Below are 23,773 nucleotides of genomic sequence, written 5' to 3' on the forward strand. Positions count from 1 at the left end.
TGACCATAACACGTTGATTCTGTGTGGAAAAAAAAGTATTTGAACATTGAATTATATTATATACTATATTTTGAAAAAATACCCTTTTTTCAATTTTCAAATATTTCTGCACACAGAATCAACAGGCTGAAAACTAGACTGCGCCTTGTGCACTTGTGGCCATGTATGGCCTTTTTGTGAGCCATCAGAGCGTGCCGTGTTATTTATATATCAGACTTGTGGTTGGTGACGCCACCAAGAATACTGGTCCCTCATTGGCTGTTGATGGTGACATCACCAAGAATGCTGGTCCCTGATTGGCTACCGGCGTACAAGTAAACACAGACAGATACGCGACAGATACGCCACCGAACGCATTACTTGCGCAATAAACCTACGGTCGCAATAAACATTGAAATATTTTCCAAATCTCTATGGGAAAAAAAAGTTGTGGAACCACAAAATGGCCGCCACTGCTATGCCCTGTGTGTGTGTGTGTGTGTGTGTGTGTGTGTGTGTGTGTGTGTTGTGTGTGCGTGCGCGTGTGTCCCTCCTCCTTAACGCACACTGCGGGGGAAGGTCTAATTTCTCAGAAATTGGTTGTCCTCGTGTCCTGAGGTTTAGACTACAGGTAAAGGCTATGTACAGTAACACGTCCCCCTTAGTGATGCCTCGAAGCCACATGTCCCTCCTCTGGAAGACTGACTCGTGAGTTTATGGCAGGCTGGAGATGTCCCTCTTCGGAGGGGGTCCGCCCGTCTTACCGCTGGCCGTGCTCGCCCCGTTGGCCTTATCCTCAAAGACCAACACTCTGTGGGGGAGGAGAGAGAGAGAGAGAGAGAGAGAGAGAGAGAGAGAGAGAGAGAGAGAGAGATAGATTGGTGTCAGTGGCTGGGCTTAGGCCGGCTTTACACTGCCACCGAAATCTAGCCTGAATCAAATCTGAGTCAAATCAAAAGTGGAATCCGATTTTTTTTTAAATAGTCTAAATCCAGACAGGTCACATGCAGGTCACATGAAATCCGATTTTGAAAAACCACATCCAGAGGTGGTTTCAAATCCGATCCGGATCTGAGGACATCTGTCTCAGTCTGAAAGCAGTAACCACATCCACCCCATAGAGTTATATGCAAGTCACATGCAAGTCACATCAAACTGACCAAACGTCACTTGCTGCGCGACCAGAGTGCGGAGCGCCGACAGAGCGTGTTATGATGGGCAATCCCGTTCATTTCAGTGAACGGATCATTTCGTTCACGTTCACGGTAATGATCCGTTCAAAAGATTGGTTCAAATGATTCGTTCATAGCGCGATCGTCCCGTGAAAAACACAATCGCGGGAGCGTTTTACGTCGCGAGTACAGCCCGCCGTCGCGTCCTGTCTGTCGGACGGGGCTATTAGGGGGAGGGGCGGGGGTGTGAACGAAAGTGTGAACGACCCATTTCAGGGATTTGAACGAATCGTTCACAAGTCATGCTAATGATTTGATTCTTATGAACGAATCACTCATGAACGACACATCACTTTAATGATTACAGCGCATATTACAGTGCGCTGAGCACATGAGAAAAACAAGAGAGGAGAGAGAAAACACGTGAGCTAAATAGATAAAACCAGAGAGAAGAGCGAAACACAAGAGTAAAGAAAAGAAGAGAGAAAAACAATATTGTAACGTGTGTTTGTTTTTGCTTGTCTGTTATGCCGCATTTCCTGAGCATAACGTAACGTCATGACGCCGACGTCGTTACCACGGTACCAAAGCAGATACGTAGACGCAGGGCAGCTTTGGGCTGCCGCTGTTAAAATCAGTCAGAACGCACAGATCCGATCTGGTCACTTGCAAATGCAGTGTGAAAAGTCGGGCCAAAAGATCAGATTTGAGAACCAAATCGGATTTGGGCTGGATTTGACTGCAGTCTAAATCCGGCCTAAGCACCTCAGAATTCCGTGGACATTTGTGATAATCAGTGGTGGAAAAAGTAATCAATCGTTTTACTTAAAGGAGTAGTTCACCACTTTTCAACCTGTCTTCATATAATAGGTCATGTTCATGATAAAATATCACCATTTTTTCCTACTCAGTCCAAGTCTCCTAGGAGAGCTGTGGGAAGTTCAGAATCCATCGTCTTGTGACATCATCATTTTCCCCAAAAAAAATATATATATCATAATAATATTTAGATTTTTATTATCAATGAGAACAATGGCTTCCACTTTAAAATTGCAACTTTTCAGGAATAGAAAGCCTGCAGTTTCTATAAGCTGGATTGGCAATCGATGATGTCACAAGACGATGGGTTTCTGACCTGCCCACAGCCCTCCTCTGAAAAAAAAAAAGAAAAAAAAAAATATATATTTTTGAGTGAGGACCAATTATATGAACATAGGTTGAAAAGTGGTGGAGTGCCCCTTTAAGTAAAGTATCAATTCTGCAATATAGAAATACTTTGTTACAAGTAAAAGTCCAGAATTCAAAATGTACTTGAGTAAAAGTACAAAAGTATTTTACTCACAATTGGTTCACAATGATGCGTCGCGATCCGCTATTTTCAAATAGCGCAGGTATAAAATAGGGATAAAGTGGTTAATGTATGTTAATATTATAATTTATATCTGAAAAGTAACTAGTAGCTAAAACTTTCAAAGAAATGTAGTGGAGTAAAAGTACAATATTTGCCTCTGAGATGTAAAAGTAAAAGTACTGGAAATTGGAAATACTCAAGTAAAGTGCAAAAACCTCAAATCTGTACTTAAGTACTGTACTTGAGTAAATGTACTTCACACCAGTGGTGATAATTAAGTCAAAAGTCAAAAAATCTAAGCAAAGTCACATAGTATGAATTTAAATGATACAACACATGAGGGGGTCTGTTCTAGTGCAGTTAATTGATCGGCCTGCATAATCGATAATCTGATCACCTGCAAATAACAGTGCTGAAACTGAGTAAAGGCCAGTCAATACTCCAAATGGACGGAGAGTTCCGACTTTCCGACGTCCATCTTTCCGAACTCTAATTGGGGTTATTGCTTTTCAGAAGTTGCGAGTGACGTCATTTTGTATCTGAACCGGACCTTTCAGACAAAAAAGCTCACAGCGAGCTTGTAGATTATTGTAGATTATTGCTATTTTTGAAAAAAAAAAAAAAAAAATGTGAAAAAGGCTCTAGCAACTCATAATGTAATAAGGGCTTATAATGTAATAAAAACATGTAATAAAAACTCATAATGTGATAATCAGCTCATAATGTAATAAAAAACAAGCGCATAATGTAATAATTAAAATGTAATAAAAGCTCATAATGTAATAATCAGCTCATAATGTAATAAAAATACATTATTACATTATGAAGTTTTATTACATTATGAGCCTCCTATGTGGAGGTTCTTAATGTAACACATTATTACATTATTACATTATTGAAAAATCCATTATTACGTTATGCGCTCGTTTTTTTATTACATTATTAGCTGATGAGTTTTATTAAATTTTTCTTATTACATTATGAGCCCTTATTACATTATGAGCCGTTATTACATTATGAGTTGCTACAAAGGCTTGTGAAAAATATATGTCAGTGGTGCTCAAACTGTTTCATGTGAAGGACCCCCAAAATGATATGTATTTGGCCACAGACCCCCATCTCAAAATATTTAGTTCCAGGCAGGGACCCCCCAGAAGCAAAATTTGAGTTACAAATGTTCGCTTAAAAAATACATATATTCCAAGATTTGCACACATTTTCACGACTCCCACTCAAACTGGACACACTAACCCAGGGGTCTTCAACGTTTTCAGGCCAAGGACCCCTTGAGAGAGAGATGAAGCAGGGACCCCCACAACCTTTTCAGATATTCCAAAGTTTCATCGTTTGACAGCACAATCATCAGTGTATTTTGGATTCATGTCAATTTGTGTTTTCAGATATTTAACCTCTTGAGCCGTCATTACCTAATAAAACTTGACCTTTCACTCTGTACTTAGTCTGCTCTTTTTCCCCTCTACACCAAACCTCTCTGCCGATCTACAAGCACACAAGCACACAACGCCACACAAGCACACAAGCACACAACGCCTCGCAGCGCGAGGCGTTGTGAGCTTGTAGATCGGCTATTTTCGGCTACGGTTCTCAGAATATGGACGCTAGGGTTCAAGTCGTTAATATAAAAAAGGATTGGAAGATTTGGAGGGCCCCCTGTAGTAACTCTGAGGACCTCCTAGGGGTCCCGGACCCCCTGTTGAAGACCCGTGCACTAACCACAAGGCCACAGAGCTGGTTTTGTGGGCACCAAGTCAGTCCCAAATAACGCACCAGGAAATAAAGGAGAAAGGCAGTGAGAGATGCAGTAATGTGAGGGAGCTGACATTACATTAGCCATTCCAAGCAATGCCTGGCTAGCTGTGAAAAATCTTTACTTTCCTTTTTTGGAGAACCTCTCCAAAGCTCCTCTAAGCCCATAAGGAGCACTGATCCAATGGACCCGGCAGTCCATCAGCTACGCAGACTCACGCTGTCTGCACCGACTGCCGACTTACTCTACTCGGCAATACTGTCAATCACGACCAAAGCTACAGTATGTCTGCAATATAAGCCTTGAATTGAATTAAACCCATTTAGAACGGGTACACATTATTGTGTATCATTATTTTATGCTTTAACTATTGAAAAATAGCAGATATACAAGCTCACGGTTGTAGACCTGCTATTTTCAGCACACAACCACATGAGACCACATGGGACTGACACAGTACATCCATATATGGGCATTCCACTATATGGGCTTAACTCATTTAGTGCCTCCCCGAACTAGTTCGGGATAAAGCCCGAATAGTTCGGGATTTATACAGTATATGACTTTATATTATTGATCGTTACCGTGCCGCCGGATGCATGCGTCGGTGCGTGAAGCTTTCGAGTTTAAGCCATTTAGACCGGGTATGCATTGTTACGTAGGTTTAGTTAGCAGATATACAAGCTCACAGCACGGCACTGCGAGCTTGTAGATCTGCTATTTTTGAAAAATCGCGTAAATTTGAATTTTTACCGTGTCTTTTGAAATCTTCTAAGGTTTTTTGAGAAAAAACTATGTTTCTATGTCAGTGGTTCTCAAACTTGTTCATGTGAAGGACCCCCAAAATGATATGTATTTGGCCATGGACCCCCATCTCAAAATATTTAGTTCCAAGCACCACCCAGAAGCAAAGTTTGAGTTACAAACGTTCAAAGATTTGCACACATTTTCACGACTTTCTTTTCAAAAATAGCAGATCTACAAGCTCGCAGTGCGGCACTCGGTGCCACAGCCATCTGTAGGATTAGGTTTAACCTTCTTCTTTTCCATCACGTTCTCAGAAAAAAGAAAAGAAAACCAAGGTTCAAATGTGTATGTGTTTGGGGGCCCAGCACCCAAACTACAAAGGCCAGCATTTGGCCTCGAGACCTGGCTCATTTGCGGAGACTGACCTACGGTATTATTTCCGTCTAATGGCGGCTAGTCAATTGTTCCCCTGCCGAGAGCCCTGCCTAACACTAACATACATTAAAGCCATTTTGTTCCCAGCCCTCTCCTTCCAGTCTCCTGTCTCTCCCTAGAGAAGAAAAAAAAGAATGCAATGGAAAAGGTTTGCCGACCTTGTACTGTAGTGCAGCTGGAAGGTGATGTGTGCAGTGCATTCAGAGCTGTGTAGTGGGAACCCGGCTTTGAAAAGCAAATGTTCTCTAAACAGGCATATTCGCTCTCGGATGAAAAAAAACAAAACAGTCAAGGTCATTTAATAGGCTTATCTGGCTGGAAATGTTAGAAGTCAGGGAAAGATCCGGAGCACCAACGTGCCACTTTAGCAAAAGAAACCTCCCTTTCTGTCTGACTAGGGACAGCTATCCTACAGTGGGATGTCATTATCTACAAAGGGGACACACGCTTCAAACCTTCAAATCGATCTGCTTACTTCACCTCATGGCTCTTTTTTTTAATAGACCTACAGCGTCATTTTGACCACAACCATATATTTTATACTTTGGCTATTAAAAGACACACCCAGAGTGAAGTAAGTGTCGTTAATTTCTTGCGAAGCTTGGCCAATAAATGGTAAAAGGTGCATTTATATAGCGCCTTTATCCAAGGCGCTTTACAATGTGCATTACATTCACCCATGGCCAATGAGCCAAGTGTAGTGTAGGACATACATACAGTACATACATACAAAGATGGCATCTATACAACCTTGCTTCCGCTGGTGCCTGAATTTCCCCCCGCAGGAGGATCAATAAAGGTCTATTGTGTTCTATTCTATTGCATTCTATTCTACCATGCTATTCCCTGCTGAAAGGGGCGTCACAAGGGGGGGAAAAGTGGGACTGAGTTACTAGGGCCTTAATTATTTTATACTTTAGCTATTTTTGTGTTGTGAAAGTTGTGAAAATGTGTGCAAATCTTTGAATATATGTATTTTTAAGCGAACATTTGCAACTCAAATTTTGCTTCTGGGGGGTCCCTGGAACTAAATATTTTGAGATGGGGTCCGTGGCCAAATACATATCATATACGAGCTCACAGCGCGGCACTCGGTGCCGCGCTGTGAGCTTGATATCTGCTATTTTTCAATAGTTAAAGCACAAAACAAAGCGTAATAATGCGTTCCCAGTCTAAATGGGTTAAACCCCCTGCGACACCCCTGCATACTGAAACATGAACCCTGCCATTCTCTCCTCGACGATAATTACAGACACCACGCTCCCCTGTGATGAGTAGGCCCTTGAAAATTACAATGTGATGTGGACTACAAACAATAGCCAGAGGGGAGGGGGGAGGAGGAGGTGAGGTAAGGTGAGGGAGGCAGTGGCGTCAGTTCAGCAAAAGCTACGGTATGGCAACAGGCATGCTGAATTTATTTTAAGGAGTACATTTTATTGTTTTCCCCCCATGTAGCCACGGTATGGCAGCTGCCATACCTTGCCATACCCAATTGACACCTCTGGAGGGAGGATTCAACCACTTGAGCTGACCGGTGACCAGACGTACAGCACCGGTTGGGGCCTAAAATGTCCCATTTTGTTCACCACAATTAAAATGACTGCACTGGTTTTGAGTGCTTACACAACCACACTGTAAACTGTCCCCCACCCTGATTTTTTTTAGCAAGGCCCACCCGCGCGTGTGTGCGTGTGTATGTGTGTGCATGGCATGCGTGTGTGCACAGCGATATTGCAGGCTACATACAAACATACACGCACGCATAGGGTGCGTTCGGAAATGCGCACCAGGTGTGTGCTCAGTGTAGTGAGTGCAGTGGGCGGTGATGTTGTAGAGTGCATTCAGTGTGGCTTATTTATGAACGACCAGTTAAAAGGCAGCTGTGCGCTCTTTCAGTCGGAAAACTTTCTGAAAAGCAGCAGTTGCTATTAACGTAACGTTGCTATTGAAAGGTAATTTAATTCATAACATTGGCCTACATGCTGCTAGTTTACACGTTTATGCGTGTGTAACAATAAAGCCCAAAGGACTAATAAAGCAGCAAATGGTGCATTTTGTAGTGCAGTAGTGCTTATTTTCTGAGCCCTATTTTTGCATAGTGAGCCATGATTGTTTTTAGTCATGTTAATCAATTTGTGTGATTAAAACACCCCGACTTTAACTATAGGCTAGCGTTCTTATTGTTATGGGTAGTACATTCGGCGAAAATACAAATGAGCTTGTAGATCCGCTGTTAGTTCACAGAAGATATTTAGTGTATCAGACAAAAAAGAAAAAAAGGATGGGGCCTCGTATAGACCCCTGGGGGACTCCGGTCAGCTAAGTATACTTTATAGAGTGGTTATGTAAGGAAGACCACGCACGGACTAACAGTGGTGAATGTAAGTGACTTGTGTTTTCTCTGCTGATTCATATATTTGGGATTGAAAAGAGTCCAGTCAGCTTAGTGCAGTGGTCCTTGAGGGGGTTCCAGGTGGTCCCCAGCTAAATGATGGAGAGTTGGTAACAAAATGGACCTTTATTAGATATTTAATCCCTGAAAGTGTAACATTAAACCAACTCTACGGTCTCAAGAGTTAAATTATTCTTAAACATCCGCATTACTTAATTTAAAAGAAATCTTATCCAACGATAACAAGATATTCTAGGTTGTGGGTCTGAGAGGCTAAATCTCATGGACATAATGATATGAAATGGATCTTGATATGAAAAGGGTTGAAAACCACTGGCGTAAGCTGCTTGCACACTGCTGCGTTTTTTCGTTGCGTATTGGAAATCCAAAATCCACAAAACCGTTTTTAAGGCCAAGGAGAGAAAGAGGAGAGAGAGAGAGTAAGGGACCCAGTGGAGACAGTTGTCCCTGGTCCGAAAATAAATACGAAACCGGTGGCAGTGTGCAAACATGATTGACATAACGTGAGGTAGATTATTTTATTCACATTCGCTCCAATATTCGGCCCAAAAAAAAACGCAGCAGTGTGCAACCAGCTTTAGTGCACCAAAGCTGACATACAGTCCAGACACTGATAGACCAGGGGCTAATAGTGATATTTTTGGTACCACCCAAGGTGACCGTAAGTTTTTTACATTTTTGTCTTCCTACATGTCTCTAGTTTATGTTTTGGTATGATAACCCTTTCTGAGAAGTAGCTTAATTGATGTTATCACCCTCTAGAGTCCGTGTCCCATTAACTTTACTATACAGGATAAAAAAAGGTAAAAAATGATCTGCTTTAAGTAGCATATGAGGGGTCAAACTAGGGGTATTTCATGATTCTGAATCCATTGCAAGCATCTGTTTTGCACGAAAAACATTCCTTGCGCTAAAAACTACGGTTTAGTGGTTTGAAAAAGGGATGAAAAGTAATGAGTCATCACTTTTCACATGTTTGAGGGGGCCTTTTTAGCCCAAGGAATGTTTTTGCTTGCAATGGATTCAGAATCATGAAAAAAACCCTAGTTTGACCCCTCATATATGCTACTTAAAGCTTTTCCCTGTAATGTAAAGTTAATGGGACACCGACTCTAGCGGGTGATAACATCAATTAAGCTACTTCTCAGAAAGGGTTATCATACCAAAATATAAACTACAGACATGTACGAAGAAGAAAATCCAAAAATGTTACGGTCACCTTGGGTGGTACCAAAATTTGTATTAGCCCCTGTACTATGACTAGGGCTGTCACGATATGAAATTTTACATGACGATTAATTGTCACTCAAATAATTGGCAGATTAACGATTTAATTGTGTTTTTGTCGTTAATAATTACATTTCTGTTAGGCTTTTAGGCTTTGAAGTTGTACATGGTAGATATGACACATAACCTAAATATACAAAGACATTACTGACATATTTGACAACTTACTACTTAAAAAATAACTTTGATAGTGGAAATAGCCGATCTACAAGCTCACAACGCGTCGCGATGCGACGCGTTGTGAGCTTGTAGATCTGCTATTTCCACTATTTGGGACATTTTTCAACATTCACGATTATGACGATTATGACAAAATAATTGCGATAATGTCAAATAATCACGAATAGACGATTATGTAATAATTGTGACAGCCCTAACTATGACAGGCCCCCCACACAGCTTCCACCACTCCGATCTGTCCCATGGCCGTTTGAAAGATCTCACAGGCTGTAATAAACTGCCTCTGCCGCGGGTGTGAGGTGTGATCTTTGTGAGGTGCGGTTTTCTTCTTACAATAATAAAAAAAGCAATCGTTTTGGATATACGAGGTTTCCACCAGACAGAGATGATAAATATAGGCCTGTGCCCAGATGTGACAAGTTTGACCCCGTCATAATAACCACTGACCTCTGATAATGTGCCCAGGGACACATTAGCACGTCTGTTAACTCTATACGTTCATGCACTCAGCAGCACCACACTGCATGACCTCATACACAGGGCTGTCACGAATCACGATTATGACATGTTACATGACGATTGATTGTGACTCAAATAATTGCGATTAGCGATTTTTATGGTGTTTTTGTCATTGACAATTACATTCCTGTTTGGCTTGTAGGCTTTGAAGTTGCACATGGCAGATATGAGACATAACCTAAAAAAAATATACAAAGAAATGACTGACATTTGACAACTTTATAATTAAAAAAGAAAACTGATGATACCTTTTGAAAGTGTTTTAAACTATAAGAACTTTTCTCAACATGGAAAGGATTATGATGATTATGAAAAAAAATATATATTGCGATTACCTCAATTGCAATTAGACGAGTATGTACATACATGTAATACTTACATGTATGAACAGGCCTAAGCAGCGCCACATGACCTCATACACACCTGACACCTCGATCCATCCATTCCACTGGTCCAGGGGTGCCGCAGAATAGTTTGTTAATTTTTGAATACCACTTCAGTTTATCCACTTCTTAGACCCTCTAGTAACCTGAGTTGCACTGTACTTGGTGTGTTCTTTTTCCATCTATACCAAATCTCTTCTAAAGAATATATAAATATATCAGCTCTACAAGCATACATTCCAATTTGACGACTAGTGAGTTCTCCCTCCTGATTGGATGAAATTTATATCCCGACCCGAGCATGTCTTTTCTGCTTATTAAAGAGCTGGAGAGACAGGGAGACCAGGGGGAGACTGTTAATAAACTTGCACTCAGGCACGTTCAGAGTGCAGAAAGACTAACTTTCTAAAAGGGCCTTTTGGTGAAAATAGCGAAAATAGCAGACCTCCAATACAAGCTCACAACGTGTCGTGCTGCAACACGTTGTGAGCTATTTTCAGTGCTTGATACCACACTGAACTAAGCATAATCAAGTCAATACTGGAGATGTGGGTGTACAGCAAGGATTTATACACAGCGTGGGCAATTCTTTCAACATGAAGATGCTGCATTCAAGTTCAGGAGAGTTTGGACAAGGCAATTCTCTTGAATGCTGCCTTCAGCTATGGCATGGAAAGAGGGGGCATTGGCATCTCTTTCACCATAGTAAAAACTGCATTCATGGTCTGGAGAGGGCACTTTTTACAGACAGTTAAAAGGGCAGGGGCTCAAGCCCCCTTTCATGCCTATGGGTGCACATGCCTGCTTGCACTGCTGAGAGGAAACACGTCAGCTATTCATGGGTTGCATTTGTAGTCCTAAACCGGCCATATTGAGGACCAACACAGGTGTTCAATTTGTCTGATTGGCATAGAACCAATGTTCTACGTTAATCAAAACACCTGTGTTGGTCCTCAAAATGGCTGGTGTAGGACTACAAATGCAACCCATGTATCTCTCGTTCACTGAAGAGACGTTTAGCTCATAGCCGAGTTACTGGTGGTGGTGGTAGTGGTTAAAGTACCTAAGCTATTAGCATGTACCTAAGCTCCTGACTGAGCATAAGGCCCGGGTCTGACTAATGACTGTTTCATGGCCGTGGTGATTAAAGGATAACAACGCTGACGGGTGCTAGTGGGTGACATCACCACCTTGGTCATCCCTACACGAGTGAGAGATAAAGGATGGGCTGACGCAGCACATGACACACAGTCACACACCTCCTCCTTCTGGCTCATGCACATTACAGCAGTGGTCTGTTCATGTCAAGAACCCCCCAATTTATCTGTATTTAGCAGTGGTTTAAATTTAACCCATTTAGGCCGGGTACACATTATTACTAGGGCTGGGATGCGATTCAAATTTTTAATCTAATTAATTACAGGCTCTGTGATTAATTAATCGCAATTAATCACATTTTAATCGCACATCAATATTTGACCTGAGAAGCATTTTTTTCAAGTAAAACACATTTTGTTGTACGTGAATCAACGAGTAAGCAGGCCAAGCGAAGCGCTCTGATCGGCTACTTCTCCCTTTGTGTTTGTTGTCTCTTCTTGGTTGATGCATCGCTATGATCGGTATGCCCGAAACTGAAGGTTCTGTGGTGCAAAAACTAAGTGCGATTAAAATGTGTTAATTTTTTTTAATCGCGTTAATTTTCTGTAATTAATTAATCACAATTAATCAGTTAAAGTCCCAGCCTTAATTATTACATATTATTAGTTTATGCTTTAACTATTGAAAAATAGCAGATCTACAAACTCACAGCGCGGCACCAAGTGCCGCGCTGCGAGCTTGTAGATCTGCTATGTTTGAAAAATTTAGAAAATTAGAATTTCACCCGATTCTATAAATCCTTCTAAATCCTTCTAAGGTTTTTTTGAAAAATGCATCTTTCTATGGGTCGATTCCGAGTCTAATAAGGAGCCTGACTTATTTCAGTTCGGGAGGGCTCCCTGACCCGAAATTATTTAGGTTTGGGACAGTCCATTCATACTTTCTTAACGGCTCGTGCCAAAGTCGCTTGTAAATATTGGAGTTTCTTGGCATGAAAACGTTTGTGGCCGATAAATGAGCGTTGCAGGGTGGATACATATTGTGTATTTGGCCGCCGACACCGATCTCAAAATGTTATGTATTATTTCACCATAGTAAAAACTGCATTCATGGTCTGGAGAGGGTACTTTTTACCGACGGATAAAAGGACAGATGTCTATGTGTGCACGTGCCTGCAAACCGATATATCAGGCTGGCTCAAATGCCATATCAAGTTGGTGGAAAACTAAGATTATCAGTTCCCACCTAATAGCAATCAGCTACTTACTAGCGCACCAAGCAGGGCAAGGTCATTTCTCATTTCCTGACAGATTATGAAAGTGCAGATCGCAATCTTTCAAATGATGTCTCACACATTGATATCTGAAAAGAGCTGTAGGCGCTGTAGAATGTGAAGAATGTGTGTGGGGAATTCTGAGAGGTCTAGGAGGAAGTCAACAGAGTGTGTTATAAAGAGCAGTCTTGCAGCCACAATCATCTCTCTATGGAGCAGTGGTTCCCAAACTCTTTCCCAAAAGAGAAATTCGAGGAGAAGATAGCAGATCTACAAGCTCTCAACGAGTCATTTCACACTGTGTTGAGAGCTTGTAAATCGGTTATTGTCACTACCTATTCATAAAAATATATATATATAATATTATATATATATATAATTATATATTTTTTTCTAAAATGCGTTTGTTTGTTTAAAAATACATGTATTTCAAAAGATTTTCCATCCTTTGAAAAATATACATTTATTTTTTGTAGGAAAAGAAAATTAGATTTTTACTCGAGTTGTGACCCATAACTATTGGTCCGTGTGACCCAAAAATGGGTCCCGACCAACTGTTTGTGAACCAGTGCTATAGAGCAGAATGTGTCAGCACCGCGTCCAAGTTTTTCCCAATGACCCTAAGCGCGACGGTGGTAGCGCGGGGGGCTACAAGGGAAAGCAGCGCATGTTTTCGGTGATGACGACGGAGGCGCGCCGTCTCAGGCGACCATGAGCCACCTGAGACACCGCCGAGCGAGCAGTAGCGAGCGAGTCACAGTGTCGAGCGGTGCGACAGTCGCATGAGCCGACTCAGCGTCGTAACCGAGTTACAGTATGTGCCGTTTAGGGGTGGGTCGGTATCGACATTTTTTTATCGCGGTTACCGTCTTCCCATTTACCGCCGGTATTGTGGTAATTACCGCACCCCCGTATCTATTGAGTGCCAATCCCGAACTAGTTCGGCTTTATTAGCGTATCGTAGAGTGCCGATCCCGAACAAGTTCGGCTTTAAAAAAAAAAAAAAAAGCAAAAAAAAAAAATTGAATTTTTTTTTTTTTTTTTTTTTTGGACCCCATCAAATCTGGTGAACATGATTTCAATCGCGATTTTGCATGTTCCACCCCCATACAACCCCATCTAACATACAGGGCAGCCATTTTTGTTTACATTACATGTAAAACATAATGGCGATTATCTCAAGAATGCCTGAACGGATTTCCAATCAGATTTTTTTGTTTGAAAGCTGTGAACAAACTGCACAAATCCACTCCAATGCAATCCAGGATTGCATTGGATTTTTTAGAGCTCATTCTTCTCTGTTTTTTTCCCATGCATGAGGTGTGCAAGGTTTAATCATGGCTAAGTTGACGAAAATAAGGCTTCTAAAATGCTTGGTAGCCAATAGCTAACTTCAAGCTAACTTCATCCTCTTCCTGTACATGCACAAAGGAAAGTGTTCAGGCAAGTCATGGCTCCAGGGCTTGGGCATGCATTACCAGCATATCTCTATTATTCTCTGGTCACTGGGCGCCCTCTAGTGGTGATAGGCTGGCACTCAATGAGTTAATTAAGTTTCGGCGATAAGCCAAAATATTGCAATCGTCTTCCCAAAAGTCGCCTCTCCACAGCCTGACTGCCCGAGTTATACTTCCCCGTACAGCACAGCGGGTCTGGCTTTGAAAGGAGCAGATCTACAAGCTCACAACACGTCGCATCCGCGACGCGTTCTGAGCTTTTAGATCTGTAGTGTGCACTGTCGGGTTACATAGCTGTGTGTGAACAAACCTGAAGAGAGACGGGTAGTCAGATCGTGTGCAGTGATTCTGTAAACTCAACACTTGACAGAAAAGGTTATAAAATCGCCGACGGGGCATAACGCGCGACGCGGTGGAAAAAGTAAAATTGTTTCATTTTCGGTTTTAGTCCACGCGGCCGCGCTCCGCCCGTAATCCGTATGAATAAAAAAGAAACTGCCACAACACAAGGTATGTATTAACATACTTGTGTCGTGTGGATTACAGAGAAAGTTTACGATGCTCCGTCCGTACTCCCCTACGAGGCTGCTGCTCCCCTGTCTGTGCAGGTCTGTCTCCGAGTGACGTATGTGGCTTCCAAACATGTGGTTCACGGCCCAGAGCAGAGCGGCATGGAGCGCATGCGGTCCTCGCTTCTCCCCTGTTTTAAAACTTGCTTGTTTTCAATAAAAAATAGACAATTTTTTTTTGTCTTTTTTTTTTCCGGTACGGCGGTACGGTGGTAAGGCGGTTACCGTCCCCAACCCTAGTGCCGTTATGGACAGAATAGTAAATCTTCGTCCCCCTGACTTTCGGCACCTCCGTGCGGTGGCGAAGTGCTCCCTACCTCCTTGCCCACCACTGGCCCCCACCGTTGCGCTCAGGGTCCCGGGGAAACGCCATGTCGCGCTAGTACCAGTAAACACAGAAGCACCCGGGAGGAAGTGGACTAAGAAAGGGGAGGAGCCTCGGAGGAAGTCTTCCGGGAGGAACACGACCCGGTTTGTCCGGGATTAACCCGCTTTCAAGCTGCGTGTCCCGAGAAATATGGCTACGATATTGTCCCGGTTTTCTCCAGAATTAAAATAATTATTCAGTGGGGCATAGACGTTTACCTTGTAAACTGTTCATGTAGAGTGTAGACCAACCAACCAATCAGAAAACAAAACAAAAAGCAGATGCATTGCATGTCACGCATGCACGCACACACAGTACACACAGCACACAGTGTTGACTCACAGTTTGAGCACGGCAGAGCGCTTCCCCAGCATCATCCGTACAAAGTCCCTGTAGTTGATGGTCTGGCTGGTCCCTCCCGTCACCTCCACGATCATCTTCTTCACCTCCAGGTGGGTCTTGGGGACCCCCAGCTTCTCCATCATCTGCTTCAGACCCATGATGTCTGAGGGGACAAGATCATTCTGCTTACAGGGATGTTCCACTTTGGGTCATTTTATCAACTACTCAGGCTTTATAGTCTTGCATCAGTGTCACTCTAGATCAGGGGTCTTCAACAGGGGGTCCAGGACCCCTAGGGGGTCCTCAGAGTTACTACAGGGGGTCCTCCAAATCTTTGTGTGATAGCACTTTTTTCTAATTTTTTTATATTAACCTCTTGAACCCTAACGTGACGTCCATATTCTGAGAACTTTAGCCAAAAATAGCAGATCTACAAGCTCACAGGTCAAGAGTGAAAGGTCAAGTTTATTAAGTATCGATGGTTCAAGTGGTTAAATATCTGAAAACACAAATTTGAACAGTTTGTGGGGGTCCCTGCTTCATCTCTCTCTCTCTCTTTCTCGACTAAGGGGTCCTTGCCCTGAAAACGTTGAAGACCCCTGCTCTATGGTTTATATAGGAAGGGGGCGTGTCTGATCAAAATGAATATCAAACATCTAAATACTGAATTGAGTATGACCCCCTCCCCCGACACAAACACACACACACACACACACACACACACACACACACACACACACACACACGCACACACACACACACACACACACACACACACACACACACACACACACACACACCTAACTACTTCTCCTGCTCGTCACACACCTGTTATCCTATTATACAGCCTGGGTCACTAACAGGTGTGCGCAACATAATACAGCCAGTGACACCTGACCTGACGCAGCCTTAATTAGTGCTCTCCTGCCATGCACAGGCTCAGCCGGCTTGTTTTGACTGGGATGCTGGGTGGCGCTAAAGTCTGGCTAACATGACCCTGAACTCTGTGTGTGTGTGTGTGTGTGTGTGTGTGTGTGTGTGTGTGTGTGTGTGTGTGTGTGTGTGTGTGTGTGTGTGTGTGTGTGTGTGTGTGTGTGTGTGTGCGTGCGTGCGTGCGTGCGTGCGTGCGTGCGTGCGTGCGTGCGTGCGTGCGTGCGTGCGTGCGTGCGTGCGTGCGTGCGTGCGTGCGTGCGTGCGTGCGTGCGTGCGCGCGTGCGTGCGTGACAAAGAGCAAGGCCAAACAACTTGCTAAATATTGCTCTGTTTTAGCAGTTATATGCAGTTTGTTTGTGTTGTAGGAGAAGGTGCCGTGTGTGTCCTTAGGTGTCCATGAGCTATCCACCCTGTTAACACAATTAGTGCTGCAGGGTATGAAGGGTTAACTTTTCTTTGACGCCACGCAGATCTGCCCATTAGCACACGCTCTTATTGTGAAAGGCCTGCCTGGAATGTGTGTACACACACGGACTGTTGAATGACATCAACGATTACGTCATCTAGTCGCATGACATGTGTCATGTGACAGTGTGTCATGGCGGCCGCCAGGCTTGCCTTGCTATTGTTGTTTGGAGCTGTGCTTTGGGTTTAAAAGTCTTATTTGGAGTAAATGAAGTCTCTTTATGGGCCTCTCCATTGACTTAACATGGAGGAGCTTCACTTCGCGTGCACGTTTTAAACAAATCGCGGACATTACCGATGCGGCCGCGACCGGAGCTACATACTGTAAGTATTAATACATTTACTGTAAATACAGTAAGATTGACGGTGAGCGCTGTCAATGGCGTCGTGTAGTAACCGGTTTTAATGACGGTGAGGATCGTCAAGGGCAGCAGAACAGTTAAAGAGGTATTTCACTTTTAAAAAAAAACTTTTGTCATTTTATCGTCTAATCAGGACAGTTTTTAATTTGCTTCATTCAATATGTAGATAGTTGATGCAAATGTTACCAGGCCCTACTCCTGCAGGACGCTTCCCCATAAACACCCATTGTAACTTCAAACTCCATTTTAACCATGATAGATTCATTAAAAACATTCATTATTTTTTTTCTGGTGACTCATACTACCCTCCTAATACGTAAGCAGGTGTTTTTTTTTTTTTATATAACTTTTTTTCATGTATTGTTAATAATCTTTTATTGTATTAAATGTTTTCCATTTTCCCAAAGCATTATTAAAAATAAATTAAAAACGTGACAAGTGAATGGGAAATGTAGAGACACTGTGCCTCAAAACGTTAATGTCAAGCCCTTCTACAAGCTAGTATAGATATCCCCGATCCTCCCAACATGGCTGCCGGGGGGAGGAGCAGCCCAGTGTGACATCAGCCTTGTCATCTTCATAAATGGTGGTCAGCTACAAACTCACAGTTACAACAACTGGCCAATAAAAAGATATACCAGTTCTGTTCAGAATTTATCTCAAGTCTCTTTCCACAAAATAGAAAACGCTCAATAGTGGGATCGATAAAAGCCTGTCACGTTGTGAGCTTGTAGATCGTCTATTTTTTGGTGAACTTGGGGTTCGAGTGGTTAAACGTAAAGCAGGGGTCTTCAACGTGTTCAGGCCAATGACCCCTTAGTTGAGAGAGACACCAAAGCTCTTTGCCGAAAATAGCCGATCTACAAGCCCACAACTCCTCGCAGCGCGAGGCGTTGTGAGCTTGTAGATCTGCTATTTTTGGCTTAAGTTCATAGAATATGGGCGCAAGGGTTCAAGGGGTTAATATAAAAAAGGATATTTTTTTTTTCTAACACTCAAAAATTTGGTGGACCCCCAGTAGTAACTCTGAGGACCCCCTGTTGAAGACCCCTGACGTAAAGTATAAAGTTATTTTCCGTCAGTTCTGATGGAAAAGGTACATATTTACGTAGCATAATATGATGTAAGATTAGAAAGAAAGAAAAAATAAATAATAATAACAGTGTAATTCTCACCCTCCCGATGAGTACTATGGGGATTAGCAGGGATGGGTATAGAGTAGAGTATGGGAATGGGAGAATTGGCTTAACACTAAATTGGATATATGGAGGGGAAAAAAATGTTTTCTTTTATTTTACTTTATGGGCAGGGTCTCTTTTCTTCATACTGAATTTGTACCAACCGTGATGGCCTCAGATCGTGTGCTATTTTGTACCAATTATTGTGATGAGAATGGGACTTGGGGGTGTCATCAATATGTGTGTGTACCTGCCTCATTGTTACACTGTACCTTAATAAAAAAAGATTTGAAAAGAACAGTGTGATTCAGGGGTGCCGTTGATGAAACGGTTATTTCCAGGAGTCAAAAAGGTTTGAAACCCTGATGCTACTCACCAATCTCTCCTTGGTCGTTTAAGTCAAACTCAGCGTATTTATCTGCAAAATACAAACACAAGACATTGTCAGTAACAGGCACGTGCACACATAGACATCAAAGGGGGTTTGAGCCCCTGCCCTTTTATCCGTCTGTAAAAAAGTGCCCTCTCCAAACCATGAATGCAGTTTTTTACTATGGTGAAAGAAATGCAAATGCCCTCTTTCCATGTCATAGCTGAAGGCAGCATTCAAGAGAATTGCCTCGTCCAAGCTCTCCTGAACTTGAACGCAGCATCTTATGTTGAAAGAATCGTCCTCTCTGCATAGAAACCAAGCATCGAAAATATCCGACCTCCAAGCGCACAGCGCGTTATGAGCTTGGAGGTTGTCTATTTTCGATATTTTCACCAAAAGGCCCTTTTAGAAATTTCAGCTTCTGCCTCTCTAAGATTCTCTGCATGTCCCTGGTCAGTAATTACATTAACCAATGCTCATTTATTATGTCACTTCCTCCCTCTCTCTCTCTCTCTCTCTCTCTCTCTCTCTCTCTCCCTCTCTCTCTCTCTCTCTCTCTCTCTATTCAATTGGGTCTTATTGGCATGGGAAACCTACAGCAGCATTACATTGCCAAAGCAAGCGTGAAAAAATCTCTGTATGTATCAGCATGGATTCTCCCTCTGTCTCTCTCTCCCCCCAATACCACAATGTATGAACTCTCTCTCTCTCTCTCTCTCTCTCTCTCTCTCTCTCTCTCTCTCTCTCTCTCTCTCTCTCTCTCTCTCTCTCTCTCTCTCTCTCTCTCTCTCTCTCTCTCTCTCTCTCTCTCTCTCTCTCTCTCTCTCTCTCTCTCTCTCTCTCTCTCTCTCTCTCTCTCTCTCTTATGGGGGTCCTTTAAATACAAGTTTTGAGAACCACTGTGCTACATGGAATGGCACAGAGCCTTCATTAGTATCATTGCTAACACCTTTGAAGGAAGTGGTAAGAGACCCAACTTCTCTCCAATGGTATAGCCTATTAGGACCAACTGGGGAGACTAACTAGAAAGATTCAATTGGAAATAGACTAATAATATAGACATGAGGCCTGATTACAAATGAGCTTTAAATCTGAGGAAGACATGAATTGGCACTATGAAAACTTGAGAACATGAACATAAGACAGAAAAATACAACACCTAGACAAGAAAACAGGCAAGATATGTGCCTGTTAACCATTCCTGTCCATGTCCATTCGCTGCCTTTCACTTTTTTCTTTCTTTTCTACCAGCCATGGCAGGTATTGTTTTCAGCCTGTGTGAGTCAGTGTGTGGACAGATTGCATCAACAGATGAAACATTGTCATCGGTCCCAGTATGCCGCTTCAGTTCATGGAAACGACATTCTAGAACACTGGTTCTCAATGTCTGGTCCAGGGACCACTAAGGGGTCCAAATGGACCCTTGGAGTCCATTTGGAGTCCGTCTGTATTCTGTAACTCCAAATGTAGGGCTGTCACGATTATGACATTTTACATGACGATTAATTGAGTAACTGAGACGAATAACAGTCTATGTCCATATATTCATTTTTTTATATAGATATTTTTTGATTTACCAGATTGTAAACCACAAACTAGTCATTTTTAATCTGTTAAATTGCTAATGCACTCCCCCCTCACTTTGTTCAATTGTCTGTTTTAATGTCATCTGCTCCCTTTGTCTGCTGAATATTGCTTGTACGGACTTATACTGTTGTTCCACAAACTGTTGGAGATATACTGTTTTTCCAAGTATTATGTCTCATAATTCCTAATATATAGCCTATGAGTTAAGTAAAAAAAAATCTAATTCAACAAAATGAGGGGGGAGTGCATTAAGAATTTAACAGATTAAAACTTCTAATTTGTGGTTTACAGTCTGGCAAATATATATATATATATATAAAAAATATCTATATTAAAACATTTAAATTATGGACTTAGACAGTTTTTCGTCTCAGGTACTCAATTGTCACTAAAATAATTGCGATTAACGATTTAATTGTGTTTATGTTTTTGACATTTCAGTCTGAGAGTGTACAAAACTAGAAGGTCGGCCGGCTACGCCGGCCTCCCCTCTAGGTTGTCGCGTTGCGTCTATAGGAGTAGATATTCGTCGAAAACAAACCCCTGAGGTACAGGGTGGCCACGATCTGATGTATTGTTTTATACTATTTTTGCGGCAGTGTGGTGTGTGTAATGGCCAAATATGTTTTTTTTTTGAGAAAAAAAAGTTTTTTGAGAAAAAAAAGTTTTTTGAGTAAAAAAAAGTTTTTTGAGAAAAAAAGTTTTTTTGAGAAAAAAAAAGTTTTTGAGAAGAGAAAAAAAATTGAGGAAAAAAAAGTTTTTTGAGGAAAAAAAAAGTTTTTTGAGAAAAAAAAAGTTTTTTGAGAAGAAAAAAAATTGAGAAAAAAAAATTTTTGAGAAAGAAATTTGGAGAAAAAAAAAGTTTTGAAAAAAATAAAAAATAAAACGTATTGGTGATGCGATGACGTGGTGTATACGGATGTTACTGCGATTGAGGTGAAAGAGAAAAGTGGAAAGTTGTGAGCTAACTATTAGCTATTTTTGTGTGTGTGTGTGTGTGTGTGTGTGTGTGTGTGTGTGTGTGTGTGTGTGTGTGTGTGTGTGTGTGACACAGCCCTCCCTCTCTGTTGTAAATGTAATTCGATACACTGCCCCGCTCCTCTCCCCTTCCCTCTCTCTCTCTCTCTCTCTCAGTGCCTGTGTGAGTATTAGTGATGGGCAATCCCGTTCATTTCAGTGATCGGATCATTTCGTTCACGTTCACGGTAAAGATCCGTTCAAAAGATTCGTTCAAATGATTCGTTCATAGCGCGATCGTCCCGTGAAAAACACAATCGCGGGAGCGTTTTTATTACATCGCGAGTACAGCCCGCCGTCGTGTCCTGTCTGCCGGCCGGGGCTTTTAGGGGGAGGGGCGGGGGTGTGAACGAAAGTGTGAACGACCCATTTCAGGGATTTGAACGAATCGTTCACGAGTCATGCTAATGATTCGAATCTTATGAACGAATCACTCATGAACGACACATCACTAGTGAGTATAGGCTTCAAACATGTCCGTTTTGTGGAGGCTTCATGTCCGTTGCTTGGAGGCTTCATGTCCGTTGCTTGAAGTGGGCTGCTTTAAGCCAATTGTAAATATAAGATGGAACCAAATGGTCTCAGAGTAGATTAACACTGAGTATTGTGTAGTGTTTGCACTGCACGCTCGAGAGTTACACAGACCCGCGCCAAGGGGTCCGTTTGGACCCCTAGAGGGGCCTCGGAGCGGACGTTGAGAAACCCTGTAAATCTGGAGTGTCTTCTGAAGTGAGGAACCAGAGGCACACATTCTGCCCTTCAATCTCAACACCCCCCCCCCCCCCCCCCCCCCCTTATGCATGTCCTTCATCCCATGTCTACTGGCTTTCCTGTCACAATGGTGCCTCTGTGTCCCGAGAGAGAGAGAGAGAGAGAGAGAGAGAGACAGACAGACAGACAGACAGACAGAGAGAGAGAGAGAGAGAGAGCAGTGGAAAACGTACTCACATATTTTACTTAAGTAAATGTATCCATACTGCTATGTAGAAATACTCTGTTACAAGTAAAAGTCCAGAATTCAAAATGCACTTGAGTATTAATACAAAAGTATTGGCATCAAAATGTACTTAAAGTACCAAAAGTAAAAGTACAAAATGTTTGAAAACTGCAGATCTACAAGCTCACAACGTGTCGCGGTGTGGATCGGCTAGTTTCAAATAGCCGTATGAAATAGGGCTAAAGCGGTTGATGTGTGTTTTGTAATATTATAATTTATATCTGCAAAGTAACTAGTAAACTAAAAGTTTTCTATTAAATGCAGTGGAGTAAAAAGTGCAATATTTGGATCTGAGATGTAGTGGAGTAGAAGTAAAAGTACTGGAAATTGGAATTACTCAAGTAAAGTACAAATACCTCAAAATTGTACTTAAGTACAGTACTTAAGTAAATGTATTTAGTTACTTTACACCAGAGGAGAGAGAGAGAGAGAGAGAGAGAGAGAGAGAGAGAGAGACTATGGAACTGTGTTGCCATATGAAGCCAGGGGGGATGGAAGGGAAGCAGACAATGCCAGCCCTGTTCGTCAACTTCTTTGAGTCCCCCCGCACACGCACACGCACACACGCGCATCTATTATCAACTGATAAACACCAAACAACAACAATACAACCAGCTCTGTGGAAAAAAACTAAAAACAAAACCAGTAAGACTCCCTAAATCAGGAGATAAGCGACCGTCAGGTCGCATACACAAACTTTAGAAGGCAATGGTAGCCAATCAGGAGGGAATATGGGAAATGGGAGAGATCCATGTCGATGACATGACTTGATTTTAGGCCAAAATCTGTAGGAGCAGTGTCCAAAAATGTGTGTTTTTTTTTTTCAAAAGATCAGCCTCATGGTGGCGCTAGAAGAGGGCCATGTGAGAAATCAGGGGTGGAGGTTGTGGTTTGGCAGCCAAGGAGTGTGTGTGCAAAGTTTGGCATGGATAGGGGCAACAGTAGCGGAGATAAGAGTAGGGGAAAAAGTGTGACGTGATGTGACGTGACAGAGGGACAGCCGGGGGAGCTTTCCATATTAACTTGCGACCGCAGTTGCAACAACAACAGACAATCCCGGCATTAAGGACTCGAACGGAGAGACTATTATTTATTAAAAGTGCGGAAGGTCGTTTAACTCCCGAGTGCCCGGATAATCTTATTTTTTGTCTTCCACATGTTTTGATCCTGTTTGATCCATGAGCAAAGTTGACAGTTGATTTTTTTTTTACGATAGTTACTTTTTTATACAGAACCTCCTGCGAACACTGGGTTGTTCCGTTGTTTTTTTGTTTTTCTTTTTTTTTCAGTGGTGGAAAAAGTACTCAAATGTATAACTTAAGTAAAAGTATCAATTAGTAATTGATAGTAAATTGAAGTATTTGAAGTAAAAGTCCGGAAATGTACCTGAGTAAAAGTACGAAAGCATTGGTATCAAAATATACGTAAATTAGTGGGACTGAGTTACAAGGGCCCAAGGAGGGGCCTTCATTATATTGTAAAATAGCAGATATACACGCTCACAGCGCGGCACCGAGTGCC

The 23,773-nt window shown here is 42.2% G+C and overlaps 1 protein-coding gene across 1 annotated transcript in view; it reads right to left on the reverse strand.

The window, feature by feature from the left end:
- Positions 1–693: 693 nt before the first annotated feature.
- aif1l (allograft inflammatory factor 1-like) overlaps positions 694–23,773 on the reverse strand; it is a gene marked incomplete at its 3' end in the record, with an annotated part of 45,462 nt that continues 22,382 nt past the window's right edge. Inside the window, exons 4-6 of the mRNA XM_080742604.1 lie at positions 18,655–18,696; positions 15,341–15,503; positions 694–790 (exon numbers count right to left, since the gene is read on the reverse strand). Coding sequence (XP_080598730.1) covers positions 694–790; positions 15,341–15,503; positions 18,655–18,696 — 302 coding nt within the window. The remainder of the gene's footprint in view (positions 791–15,340; positions 15,504–18,654; positions 18,697–23,773) is intronic.

The sequence above is a fragment of the Nannobrachium achirus genome (assembly GCF_963921795.1).
Source record: "Nannobrachium achirus genome assembly, chromosome: 15".
Lineage (NCBI taxonomy): Eukaryota > Metazoa > Chordata > Actinopteri > Myctophiformes > Myctophidae > Nannobrachium > Nannobrachium achirus.